Source organism: Pseudophryne corroboree, chromosome 2 (assembly GCF_028390025.1).
Source record: "Pseudophryne corroboree isolate aPseCor3 chromosome 2, aPseCor3.hap2, whole genome shotgun sequence".
Taxonomy (NCBI): Eukaryota; Metazoa; Chordata; class Amphibia; order Anura; family Myobatrachidae; genus Pseudophryne; species Pseudophryne corroboree.
The window spans coordinates 632,632,955-632,646,887 of NC_086445.1; the positions used below are offsets into that span (position 1 = coordinate 632,632,955).

The window sequence follows — 13,933 nt, forward strand, 5'->3', positions numbered from 1 at the left end:
ATATACACATTGCACACTGCTTATTCCTAAAGTACAGTAATTAGTAAGGTCTCTACTAATTCTGAACAGTCAAATTGGCTGGCTGTGCATTATGAATGTAATTCAGCAACAGGCTGTCTGTCCCCCCACTTACAAGGTTAATGAAACAAGAGTATGGATTACTGGTCATACAGCAGTTACTACAAATGGTAACTAGAGCAAATAAACGATATGGCAACCTACTTAGAGTGGAAACAATGAGAATCAGAGATATGTATTCCCATATCTTCCCTAATTATCTATTTCTTATTATGAAAGGAACATCACAGATTACCAGTATTCTATTGTGTTACCCTGAATGTCATTTCACTACAGACTGTAATGGGCCCTACACATTAGGCGACACGCGGCCCATAGCACTGCAAGCTATATGGACCAGATTGGCCTGCATGTGTAAGCGACCCGGCACCAACGATGAACGAGCATGGGGCCGCGCATCGTTAATCATTAATGAACGAGAACTTTCATATCGTTTAGTGAAATCACCTAATGTGTAGGGCCTATAAGGCTCCAGCAGGCTTCCTTCACCATGGCACGGCAGAGACTGGCTTTATACTGTATGTACAATAATATCAGCTGAACACGATCTTCTTATGTTTGGAGTTTGGAATCTGTCCCCTGGATTTTAACCGCCTGAGTGCTTCCCTCATGTGCCGCGGCTGCAGTGGAGGGTTTTCCCCCCACTTTTCACAAACGTCCAGAGCTAGGTAAAGTAGATAAAGAGAACAAGCAAAACATGAAACTATAGTCGCACAGTTGTACAAAATGTGTATGCAAACAAACTAAAGGCAGTTGTCAGTTACATATGTCACACACATTTCTCCCTCACAGATCAGGACTCATCCTCTCTCCCCCAAACAGTACTCACTAACTGTGTAAGAAAGGTCAATCATAGGGGCATGTTAGATCAGAGATCACACATAGGCCCTCATTCAGAGTTGTTCGCTCGCTAGCCGCTTTTCGCAGCATTACACACGCTAAGCCGCCGCCCTCTGGGAGTTTATCTTAGCAGAATTGCGAACGAAGTATTCGCAATATTGAGAAAAGATTTTTCTATGCAGTTTCTGAGTAGCTCGAGACTTACTCTGCCAGTGCGATCAGTTCAGTGCTTGTCGTTCCTGGTTTGACGTCACAAACACACCCAGCGTTCGCCCAGACACTCCCCCGTTTCTCCAGCCACTCCCGCGTTTTTCCCAGAAACGGCAGCGTTTTTTCACACACACCCATAAAACGGCCAGTTTCCGCCCAGAAACACCCACTTCCTGTCAATCACACTCTGATCACCAGAACAAAGAAAAAACCTCGTAATGCCGTGAGTAAAATACCAAACTTCTTAGCAAATTTACTTGGCGCAGTGCGAACATTGCGCATGCGCAATTAGCGGAAAATCGCTGCGATGCAAAGAAAATTACCGAGCGAACAACTCTAAATGAGGGCCATAGTACAGCAAGCAATGAATCAGACAACAAACTTGCTCCAGATTTGCAAAGGAGTCACACAGCAGAGGCGTTATGAGTACTATTGGGTGGGCGAGGGAAGGGGCGTGCTACAGGAACCCTTATGCAACTCAACATATTACAGCTTCACCATCTAAAGGACAGTTATACCAACAAGAGATAAGTACTTGACATCTCCACTGCTATAAAACCCCACTTTAGTAAATGCACCCCTGAATCATGAGAAAAGGGGGGTTAAGTATGTGTGACAGGCGGGGTCACAATACCGACATCGGGATCACGGCTGTGAGATGGCCCACGGGGTGGGTGGGGAACGAACACAGGAAAGCCCCTTGCAGGCTCGGTAGCTCGCTGACGACATCCTGATTAGGGTTAGGTTCCTTGGGAGAGTAGCATAGGGGGAAGGGGGGGTTAGGAAACATTAAAAGGGAGGTTCACCAGGATATATTCCCAGGAGACAACAGCATGTTTCCTAGTGTTGTAGAGAGCACCCAACCATAACACACTAGGGGGAGATGTACGAAGCAGTGAGGGATACAGTCATTAGGTCAACCACTGAATGTTGACATGCATTAGGTCGAAATGGTCAATAGGTCGACATGGTCAATAGGTCGACATGAGTCCTTCACTTTTTTTTTCAATTTTTTTGGACTTTCATACTTGACGATCCACGTGGACTACAATTGGGAACGGTAACCTGTGCCGAGCGCAGCAGCAGCAGAGCGAGGCACCTTGCCTGAAGCATGGCGAGCGAACACAGTGCACTAATTGGGGTTCCTGGTCACTCTACGAAGAAAATGACACCAAAAAAGAAGCCAAAAACACGTTGACCTTTTGACCAGTCAACCTAATGACCACGTCGACCTATTGTCCCTGTCGACCTAAGTTGAGTTGACCCAACGACCCATACCCAGCAGTGATAAGAGTGGAGAAGTTCCCCTTAATCAGCATTGCCGTAACATTTATAATTTGCATACTATAAAATTACACAGAGCAACTGATTGGTTGCCATGGGCAACTTCTCCACTGGCTCACTTTTCCACTTTTATCACTGCTTAGTACATGTGCCCCAAACATTTTAAACAAAAAAAAGATGCCCAAGATGGCCCAGTCAAGGGATAGAGGAGAATAATTAAGCAAGCGGGAAGAAGCAGAAAGAGGACACTGCCTCAAACATATTTACTGGCAGGACAATACACATGCAGTGGAAGAATTTAAAGTGGAATCAGTGAGAACTATTGCAAAGCAATCTTGTGAGAATAGACTCAACAGAAATATATCAAAAACATCTTGTGATAAGAGCTAGCAGTTAGGACCAAACATGAACATGAAAGTGTATTAGAGGATCGAGTCAAAAGATAGGTGGGGGAAGCTGAGCAACCAGTGAGAAAGGCCAGTGCGTAGAGAGGCATAAATATAAATGGAGCATAAACGTATATAGTGAACTAATGAAGCTTTCAAGATTGGCAGATCTGATAGAAAGGCCGTATTTGGTTCTCATTCTTTATTAATGAGATCTGTAAAAACTTGGTGTAACAATCAGGGCCGTAACTAGGTATGTGCGGAGGGGGCACCACACATAGGGGGCGCTGTTAGCATCACTTGTCAATTATCAGTTTTAATTACTTTCACTTGCCGCTTCCCCCCTCTTTGAAACCCAGCACCTCCTGACCACCTCTGTCTCCTTCCCCCACCCCTTCCATCGCTAATACCTATAGAACATTCATACACTTAACTTGAGAGCTCTGTTATTCAGTCACACTGTCCTTTATTTCATTTCAAAATACTAATATACCCGGGAATCGAACCCATGCCTGTATACTAATTTCACTCTATTCAGTGAGCTATCTGCCCTTACATAGGAAGCTAGAGAATGCTAACTACGTGAAGTTCCCCTTGTACTTTGTGAAAAAATTATCAGCATTGCAGCTGGGCTGATCTATGTAATCTGTGGCTGTAAGTGATTGGATGTGTGGCTGCACACTACATAGATCTGCTCAATTACAATGCTGATTTATTTTTTATTTTTTTAACAAAATACAAGTAGCTTCATTTAATTAGAAATCTCAATTTTTATGCAGGATCAAATAGCTCAATGGAGGAGGGTGTTTGACTTGAATGCAACATTTTATGGGTTTGATCCTGTGTATGGCAGTATATTAAAAATGTGTATTTTAATAATGGCCATTGCAACTGAATAATAATGAGCCCTCAAGTTTAAGTGCATGAACGTGGTAGTGTCCAAATCCATTTTCTCTTACGTCCTAGAGGATGCTGGGGTCCATTTTAGTACCATGGGGTATAGACTGTTCCACAGGAGCCTTCGGCACTTTAAGACTTTTCAACAGTGTGAACTGGCTCCTCCCTCTATGCCCCTCCTCCAAACCTCAGTTCAGAAAATGTGCCCATGAGACTGGATGCACACTAGTGGAGCTCTACAGAGCTTCGCTGGAAAAATACTTTCTTAGGTTTTTTATTTGACAGAGAAGCTGTTGGCAACAGCTTTCCTGCTTCGTGGGACTTTGGGGGGGGGGGGGGGGGGGGGGAGTAGGAACCAACTTCTCAATTAGTTAATGGTTCTGCTTCCACTGACAGGACACCATTAGCTCCTGAAGGGTACTGAACACAGCCCAAGCCTGGCCAGCGTTCACTCCCACAGCACTGCCGCCACCCCCTAACAGAGCTAGAAGTCAGAAGGCTGGTGAGTATATTACCGGAGTCCTGCAGAGAGGGGATCCTCCGGTCATTGTTGGCGGCATACAGGTACACGCGCAGCGTGCACCATGTCTCTCAGCACAAGGGTGCAGAGCGTGGGGTGGGGAGCTCTGAGGGCATGTTTTAAAACCTTACTCTCACTGGCAAAAAGGGTACATACATGTACAGCCACTGATGTGCCATCCCCAGCCAGTATAAATATTACATGGCTGAGGGGCGGGGCTTCTCCTCAGACTTGCCAGAACACTCACTGTGTGCCATTTTCCCCTGCAGAAACTCCAGTGTGAAGTTCCTGAAACGCTGTTTCTCCTCATGACAATGCTGATACAAGTACAGGGTGTTATAGAAGGGGCAGAGAGTGTTCATTATAATTAGGTCTGTGAGCCTATTATTGGTATATGCGCTGTAAGTGGGTAATATTTCCACAATCCACAATAAGGCGCAGTGTGTGGACTGGCAAATCCCTCTGTGTCTCTGACAGACTTTAGTGTGGGTCTGTCCCCAATAGCTCCCCTGTGTGATAGGGGGAGGGGGGGTGTATGTGTGTGTGTACAAGTGTGTAACATGTCAGACATTGGGGAGGGTTCTTTCCAGGAAGAACCCATTTTAGATACACAAGAGGGTAATGTGGTGGCCCTTCCCTCTCAGAAGGAGCTGGAGTGGGTTAGAATGTTGCAAAAGAATATGTCAATGCTTGCAAAGAAATTCTGAACAACAGACTAAATATTGGAGGCAGTCTGTAGAGGATGCACTGTTTACTGACCCCTCCATATCATCCACTCGGATCCCATTCAGTTTCCAGAAAAGGTCTCTGGCCCAGATAATGCAAGGGGACACAGACACAGATTCCGACTCTGACGTCGACACTGGGGATTTGAGAGGGGTAGACCCCAAATTAGCCAAAAGCATACAATGTATGATAGTTGCTATAAAGGAAGTGTTGGAGTTTCCTAAAACAACACTGGTCCCTGAGGAAAAGGATTATTTTAAATTAAATAAAAAGCAGGTTGTGACTTTTCCTCCTTCAAAAGGATTTGAATGCATTCTTTGAAGAATCCTGGGCTAACCCAGAGAAGAAATTTACCCTTCCCAGAAGTAGCGTACCTTTTCCCTGAGGAAGATAGGCACAAATGGGAGACACCCCCAATGATAGACACCTCAGTTTCTCGGCTGTCTAAAAAAATAGTTTTGCCTGCCCCTGGTTCAGCCTCTATAAAAGATCCAGCTGACCGTAAATTAGAAACAACCCTAAAATACATATATACGGCTAACGGAACGGTGCTCAGACCCACCATTGCTTGCGCGTGGGTAGGTAACGCTGTGGAAAATGGTCTGACAACTTGCTTGTTAACATAGGACACAGTTGACAGGGATGAAATAGTCCTAACTCTCGGCCATATCAAAGATGCTGCAGGTTACTTAGTTGAAGCTATGGAAGGATATTGGGTTGTTGAGTTCAAGATCCTCCGCTATGGCGATTTCAGCCCACAGGGCGCTGTGGATCCGCAAATGGAATGCTGATGCGGAATCAAAAAAGAATATTGAGGCGCTTCCTTACAATGGAGAAGCCCTCTTTGAAGACAAGCTGGATGCCATGATTTCAACAACTACATCAGGCAAGTCAGCATTTCTGCCTTCCGCAGCTGCTCCACCTAGGAAAGGATTTCATTCTCATACGATGCAATCCTTTCGGCCCAACAAGTCCAAAAAGGCAAAGGGTACCCCCTTCTTCGCAGGGAGAGGTAAAAAATCTACAACACCATCAGGCTCGCAGGAGCAGAAGTCAACAGCTACTTCTGCTAAAACCTCAGCATGACGCTGGGGCTCCCCTGCGGGAGTACGATCGGGTGGGGGCACGTCTACCGTCTTTCAGCCAGGTCTGGGTTCACTCAGATCTGGATCCTTGGGTATTGCAGATAGCATCCCATGGGTACAAATTGGAATTTCAGGACCTTCCCCCATGCCGATTTTTCAAATCAGCCTTACCAGCTTCTGTTCAGGACAGAGCAAAAGTGCTGAACGCAATACAGAAATTATGTCAAGACATCATCATTTCCTTAGTTCCTGTGTCACAACAGGATAAAGGGTTTTATTCAAGCCTGTTTGTAGTGCCGAAACCAGATGGCTCGGTCAGACCGATTTTAAACCTAAAGACTCTGAACCTTTATTTGAAAAGGTTCAAATTCAAAATGGAATCCCTGAGAGCAGTGATCTCCAGCTTGGAGGAAAAGGAATTTCTGGTATCGATGGACATCAAAGGTGCTTATTTACATGTTCCCATCTACGCGCTGCATCAGGCATACCTGAGGTTTGCAGTGCAGGACTGCCACTACCAGTTCCAAACATTGCCTTTCAGGCTCTCCACGGCTCAGAGAATATTCACCAAGGTGATGGCGGAGATGATGGTTCTTCTTCGCAAGAAAGGAGTCAAAGTCATACCATACTTGGACGATCTCCTCATAAAAGCGAGATCCAGGAAGAAACTAGTGCAGAACATTGCACTTTCCCTGACGGTGCTTCAACAGCACAGTTGGATCATAAACCTTCCAAAATCACAATTGGAACCCACAAGGTGGTTATCATTTCTGGGAATGATATTGGACACGGAAGCACAGAAAGTATTCCTACCGGTGGATGCTCTGGAGATCTAGAGGATGGTCAAACAAGTTTTAAAACCAGCACGTGTATCGATTCATCAGTGCATCCGCCTGCTGGGGAAGATGGTAGCGGCTTACGAGGCTTTACAATTTGTCCGATTCCACGCCAGGGTGTTCCAATGGGACCTACTGGACAAGTGGTCCGGATTGCACCTACACATGCACCGGAGGATAATCCTGTCAACAAAAACCAGTATTTCACTCTTGTGGTGGCTTCGAAGTTCTCACCTCCTGGAGGGACGCAGGTTCGGGATTCAGACTTGGATCCTGGTGACCACAGATGCAAGCCTCCGAGGTTGGGGAGCAGTCACGCAAGAGGAAAGCTTCCAAGGATGATGGTCAAGTCAAGAAGTACTCCTTCACAAACATTCTGGAATTGAGAGCTGTGTACAACAGCCTTCATCAAGCGGCACACTTTCTTCAAAGTCATCCCATACAGATCCAGTCAGACAATGCAACGGCAGTAGCTTACATAAACCGCCAGGGCGGAACAAAAAGCAGAGCGGCAATGGCAGAGGTGACAAAGATACTCCTCTGGGCAGAAAGACAAGCAAAAGCTCTGTCGGCAATTTTCATTCCGGGAGTGGACAACTGGGAAGCAGACTTCCTCAGCAGACACTATCTCCATCCAGGAGAATGGGGCCTCCACCCAGAAGTCTTTGCAGAGGTAGCAGATCGTTGGGGTGTTCCTCAAGTAGATATGATGGCATCACGTCTCAACAAGAAGCTTCAGAAATATTGTTCCAGGTCGATAGACCCACAAGCAATAGCAGTGAATGCACTGGTGACCCAGTGGGTGTTTCAGTCGGTGTATCTGTTCCCTCCACTTCCACTAATACCAAAAGTTCTCAAGATCATCAGAAGAACAAGGGTTTGAGCAATTCTCATTGCTCCAGACTGGCCAAGGAGGGCTTGGTATCCAGATCTTCAGGAGTTATTACTGGAAGATCCTCAGCCTCTTCCTCTTCGCGAGGACCTGCTTCAGCAGGGGCCATTTGTTTATCAAGACTTACCGCGGTTTCGTTTGATGGCATGGCTGTTGGGCGCCAGATCTTAGCCCGTAAGGGTATTCCCAGTGAAGTCATTCCCACACTTATTCTGGCCAGGAAAGGGCTAACGTCCAAACATTACCATCGTATTTGGAGAAAATATGTATCTTGGTGTGAATCCAAGAAGTCTCCTGCGGTGGAGTTTAAATTAGGACGTCTTCTCCTATTTCTACAGGCGGGTGTGGATGCTGGCTTGAGATTAGGGTCTATCAAGGTCCAAATTTCGGCCTTGTCCATTTTCTTTCAGAAACAGTCGGCGTCCCTTCCTGAGGTCCAGACGTTCGTGAAGGGGGTTCTGCGCATCCAACCTCCCTTTGTGCCTCCTGCGGCGCCATGGGATCTTAATGTGGTGTTGCAGTTCCTTAAATCGGACTGGTTTGAGCCTCTTCAAGAGGTAGAGTTGAAGTTTCTCACTTCGAAAGTGGTCATGCTGTTGGCCTTGGCCTCAGGCAGACGAGTGTCTGAATTAGGGGCTCTGTCACACAAAAGAGTCCTTATTTGATTTTTCATGAAGATGGAGCTGAACTGCGGACGCGTCAGCATTTTCTTCCAAAGGTTGTGTCTTATTTCCATATCAACCAACCTGTGGTGGTGCCAGTGGCTTCTGACACCTCAGCCGTTTCAAAAGTCCTTGGATATCGTCAGAGCGTTGAGGACTTATGTTGCAAGAACGGCTCGGATAAGGAAAACAGAATCTTTGTTTGTCCTCTATGACCCCAACAAGATTGGGGGTCCTGCTTCTAGGCAAACTATTGCACGCTGGATCGGAGGTACCATTCAGCACACTTATTTCACAGCAGGATTGCCGTTACCAAGTTCGGTGAAGGCCCACTCTACAATGAAAGTGGGTTCTTCCGGGCGGCTGCCCGGGGGGGGGGGGGGGGGGGTCTCGGCATTGCAAATTTGCCAAGCAGCTACTTGGTCAGGGGCAAACACGTTTGCCAGGTTTTGCAGGTTTGACACCTTGGCTGCTGACGACCTCCAGTTTGGTCAGTCAGTTCTATAGGAACATTAGCACTTTCCCGCCCGTACTGGGAGTTTTGGTACATCCCCATGGTACTAAGATGGACCCCAGCATCCTCTAGGACGTAAGAGAACAGATAAAACGTAATTCTGCAGGAAAAATGAGCACTGGGTGGGCGCCAAGCATCCTCTACGGACTACGAGAAAAGGATTTACCGGTAGGTAATTAAAATCCTATTTTTACACAGGTTCTCATGTGTTAAGATGTTCACAGCTGTTGCGTTATGCATGTACGTTAGCATGGGTTATGTTGAAAGCCATGTTAGGCGGCATGTTTTGTATGGTGTGAGCTGGTGTGAATCTCGACACTAGTTTAATGTAAATTCTTCTCTCAAAGTTGTCAGTCTCCTTAGGCACAGTTCCTATACTGAGGTTTGGAGGAGGGGCATAGAGAGAGGAGCCAGTTCACACTGTTGAAGTCTTAAAGTGCCGAAGGCTCCTGCGGAACAGTCTATACCCCATGGTACTAAAATGGACCCCAGCATCCTCTACGGACTACGAGAAAAGGATTTACCGGTAGGTAATTCAAATCCTATTTTTTGCAGTGTTCTATAAATTTGTGTATGATAAAAATATTTCTATTTAGGAAATGTGGGAAGGGGTATCATAGCATGGGCTCTCTCTGATCAATTTTGTAATGTCCTTCCCTAGAGGGCATGTGCTTTCTGTCCCTTTTGGAAAAATAGGAAGGGGGGGGAATAAATTTCTGGCACAGGGCACCAAAAAGTCTAGTTACGGCTTTGCATTTTCTCTGATGACCCCTAAATACTTGATATTGCTTTCATATATTTAAAAGTAAAACATTCCTAATTTCAGAATTAAATGGCCCTAATTGTACCATAATATTTTCATGACTCTGCTTGATTTCCTGTTGAATTCTATAAGAGAACCCAGGGACTCAATGCTCCTGAGGCACCAGCCTGTACATCCTCTGGGTCCACACTTGCTGATCTAGGTCTCATCTGCCCCTGTATATCTATTTAAGTCTTCCTCAGGAACAAACTTGTCCTGTATTGATGTCATTACGGAGGAAACAATTTGTATAATTTGTTCAGGAGGCAGAGTGTGGGTGTCTTTTCACTAAGGATACAGGGGCTAATTAATTCAGGTTGAATCGCAAATCGCGATCCAACCGGAATTATTACGATTGCCCCGCGGGCGCATGCGCAGCGCCCGTCCTGCTTCAGCAATTTCTGCGGGAGTGCCACAGAAAATGCGATCACATCTGTCTGTCAATCAGGAAGAGTCGGTCGCTGGGGGGGAGGGGCAACGCTCCATTTCCAGGGCGGAGAGAGAGTTGCGGGGATGCTGCGGCACGAACGGGGGGTAGAGGCGACCAAACGGGTCGTGATCACGGCGACTGCGTGAAATCACACGTGACCGCTGCAACTGAGAACATGGTGGCAGGCCTCTGGCGAGCGCAGCCAAGCTGCGCCGGCAGGAGCCATCCTCCGTTTCTGCTATCAAGCAAAAATTGCGATGTGTTCGCAATCTCTGCTTGTTGAACTGGGGAAGGCGCCGGTCAGCATGTTGGGCAGCCTTGCCCAGCGATGGGCGCCCCCCAGCATGCGATCCAAGGATTGCAAATTCTGCTAAATAGCAGAATTTGCAATGCTTACTGAATTAGGTGCACAGTCCACATAAAAAGGCCTAACACAGAGTAATCAGGAAAATCTTCACAACATGCTGTACAAACAATTAATTTTCCTACTTTCCTTCCCTCCAGCAGCCTCTACAACAGTAATGGAATATTACTATCCAACTATACTATTCCAAAATCGTATTCCCAATGAAGCACCCTTAAAAGGGTTATTTACTTGGACATTTTGGAGAGGGCTCAGACTCCATGGTGCTGAAACTCCCCTTAAGCTTGATTTAGGCATGCAAACAACTTCCCACTACTCAACACAGAGATGCGATTCAGAAGGGAGGCCTGGTGACCTTGTGCCTGGCTCAGACACTGAGAACCAGGGAGAAAATATATGTATTTCTCCTAAGTCCACAGGATAACAATGGGATACGATGAAGCGACAGCGGATTTGCAACAATCAATCAAAGCTTTCCGGCCTTCCAGCATGCAACATATGCTATATATGCTATATATGCAGCATCCATATATATCCGCCTCCTGGCTCAGACAAATCAGTTGTATTCCAAAGCTTAAGGCAGGAGCATCATAGATAGCCCTAATCAGGCAAGGAGGACACACATGGACACCCTTCCATACAAGAAGGAAGAGGTTAGTGAGTAAAAGGATCCTAAAATCAGGTGAGTCAGGGTGGGATCCCGGTGGACTTAGGAAAAATACCGTTATCAACGGTAAGTTCTTACCATAACGTATATGTCTCCGGCAGGGTCCACAGGTCATCCACAGGATAACAATGGGACTTCCCAAAGCAATTTAGTGGTGGGGACACTCCTGATTGGACAGGAGAATCCTTCGCCCGAATTCAGCGTCATAAGAGGCAAAGGTATCCAAGGCATAATGTCTAATGAATGTGTTAATGGAAGACCATGTGGCTGCCTTACATATCTGTTCTGCTGAGACACCACGTTGTGCTGCCCATGATGGACCTACCTTACGAGTAGAGTGAGCAGAGACATTAGCAAGTACAGGGAGATCAGCTTGAGAATATACTTCAGAAATTGTCATCCGAATCCATCTTGCCAATGTCTGCTTATCAGCAGGTCATCTTTTCTTGTGAAATCCGTAGAGAATAGAGAGAATCTGTCTTTCTGATGGCACTGGTACGATCCACACAGATCCTTAATGCACGGACCACGTCCAGCAATGCATCTCCCGCAGAAAGGCCCGGTACCTGGAAAAACGGGACTACAATTTCTTCATTAAGGTGGAATTTAGACACCACCTTCGGAAGATACCCAGATCTAGTTCTTAGAACTGCTTTATCTGGATAAAAAAAAAAAAAAAAAATCAGAAGTGGGGAACGACATTATAAAGCCCCTAAATCTGATACTCTTCTAGCTGACGCCATAGCCACTAGAAAGAGAACTTCAGCTGTCAACCATTTAAGATCCACTTTATTAAGTGGTTCAAATGGGGCAACTTGAAGGGCTTTCAGGACTAGACTTAAGTCCCAAGGCACTGTAGGAGGAACAAAAAGGAGGTTGAATGCGCAGCATTCCCCGGAAAAAAGTATGCACATCCTGTAAGTTGGCAATTTTCTTTTGGAACTATACAGTCAATGCCAACACTTGCACTCTCAAGGAAGCCACCTTCAAACCTTTATCCATCCCTGCCTGAAGGAATGCTAAGACCCTGGAAACTCTGAAAGACTTCGGGTCCATTTTCCGTTCACTGCACCAATGAATATAGATTTTGCCATATTCGGTGATAAATGCGAGCGGAGGAAGGTTTCCTTGCTCTGAGCATAGTTTGAATTACCTGTTGTGAGAATCCTCTTGACTTCAGGATAGAGGTTTCAAGAGACACGCCGTCAAAGACAGTCGATCCAGATGTCTGTGATAACAAGGACCCTGCATCAGTAGATCTAGACGTTGAAGGGGCAGAAGTGGAGCATCCATCGACATTCTCTGCAGACCTATGTACCAATGCCTTCTGGGCCAGGCCGGAGCTATTAGTATCACGGCACCTTTCCCTTGCTTTATCTTTTTCAACACCCTTGGTAATAGGGTGATTGGAGGAAACACATAAGCCAGACGAAAGTCCCATCTGCCCAACAGGGCATCCACAAAGATCGCTCTGGGATCCTTTGTTCTTGACCCATATGCGAGCACTTTGTTGTTCAGACAGGATGCCATGAGATCCATCTCTGGCAACCCCCACTTGTCTACTACAGTCTGGAAGACCTCTGGGTGTAGAGCCCATTCGCTTGCCCAAATGGCGTGTCGACTGAGAAAGTCCGCTTCCCAGTTTAGGACTCCCGGAATGAATACTGCGGACAAGGCTGGAAGATGAAGTTCTGCCCACTTTAGTGTGAGACTTACCTCCTTCATTGCTTTTCGGCTGCGAGTTCCTCCCTGATGGTTGAGGTACGCTAATGCCGTCGCATTGTTCAAGCGGATCTTGACCAGTTTTCCCCGAAGAATGTCATTAGCCTGATCCAGTGCCATGTATATGGCCCGAAGTTCCAATATATTTATTGGTAGGCAACCTTCTTCCTTGGTCAATTTCCCCTGGAAACACAACCTTCCTGACACTGTTCCCAAGCCCTGGAGACTGGCATCTGTCGTCAGAATTTCCCAATCTGATATCCACAAGGGTCTCCCCTTGTCCAGATGGGATGTCTGTAGCCACCAGGCTAATGACCTTACTTCTATCGTAAGAACCATAGTATGTATTTTTACAATCTGATGCAACCCATTCCATTTGGCAAGAATCAGACGCTGCAGAGGCCTCGAGTGGAATTGTGCATACTCCATGTCGAATGTTAACACCATCAAACCCATCACATGCATTGCTGCGTGAATGGATACCTTTTGACTGTGTAGCAAGTCCTGAATCCTTGACTGAACCTTGGATATCTTGTTCAGAGGTAACATTTCTCTCTGAATCCAGTACAGCCCCCAAGTGAGTCATCCGTTGTGACGGAACCGGTTCCGGTATGAATGGTCGACCATGTTATGGTCGACAGTCATTAGGTCTACCACTATTGGTCGACATTGGCATGGACAAATGGTCGACACATGAAAAGGTCGACATGAGTTTAACAACTTTTTTGGGGTGTCGTTTTCTGCATAAAGTGATGGGGAACCCCAATTAGTGCACCGTGTCCCTTTGAATGGCTCGCTTCGCTTGCATGTTACTGTTCCCAATCGTAGTCCACGTGGATCGTAAAGTATGGAAAAGTTCCACAAAAGAAAAAAAAATAATTGAAAAACTCATGTCGACCTTTTCATGTGTCAATCATTATCACGCGTCGACCATGTGTCCATGTCGACCAATAGTGGTCGACCTAATGACTGTCGACCATAACAGGTTATGTTCGACCATCCAAACGGATACCGACGG

At 46.2% G+C, this 13,933-nt stretch overlaps 1 protein-coding gene across 1 annotated transcript in view; it reads right to left on the reverse strand.

The window, feature by feature from the left end:
* The window catches only part of TAF11 (TATA-box binding protein associated factor 11), a 35,284-nt gene that overhangs the window by 74 nt on the left and 21,277 nt on the right, over positions 1-13,933 (reverse strand). The window contains exon 5 of the mRNA XM_063954908.1: positions 1-742. This exon is cut by the window's left edge and continues 74 nt beyond it. Coding sequence (XP_063810978.1) covers positions 612-742 — 131 coding nt within the window. The 3' untranslated portion in view covers positions 1-611. The remainder of the gene's footprint in view (positions 743-13,933) is intronic.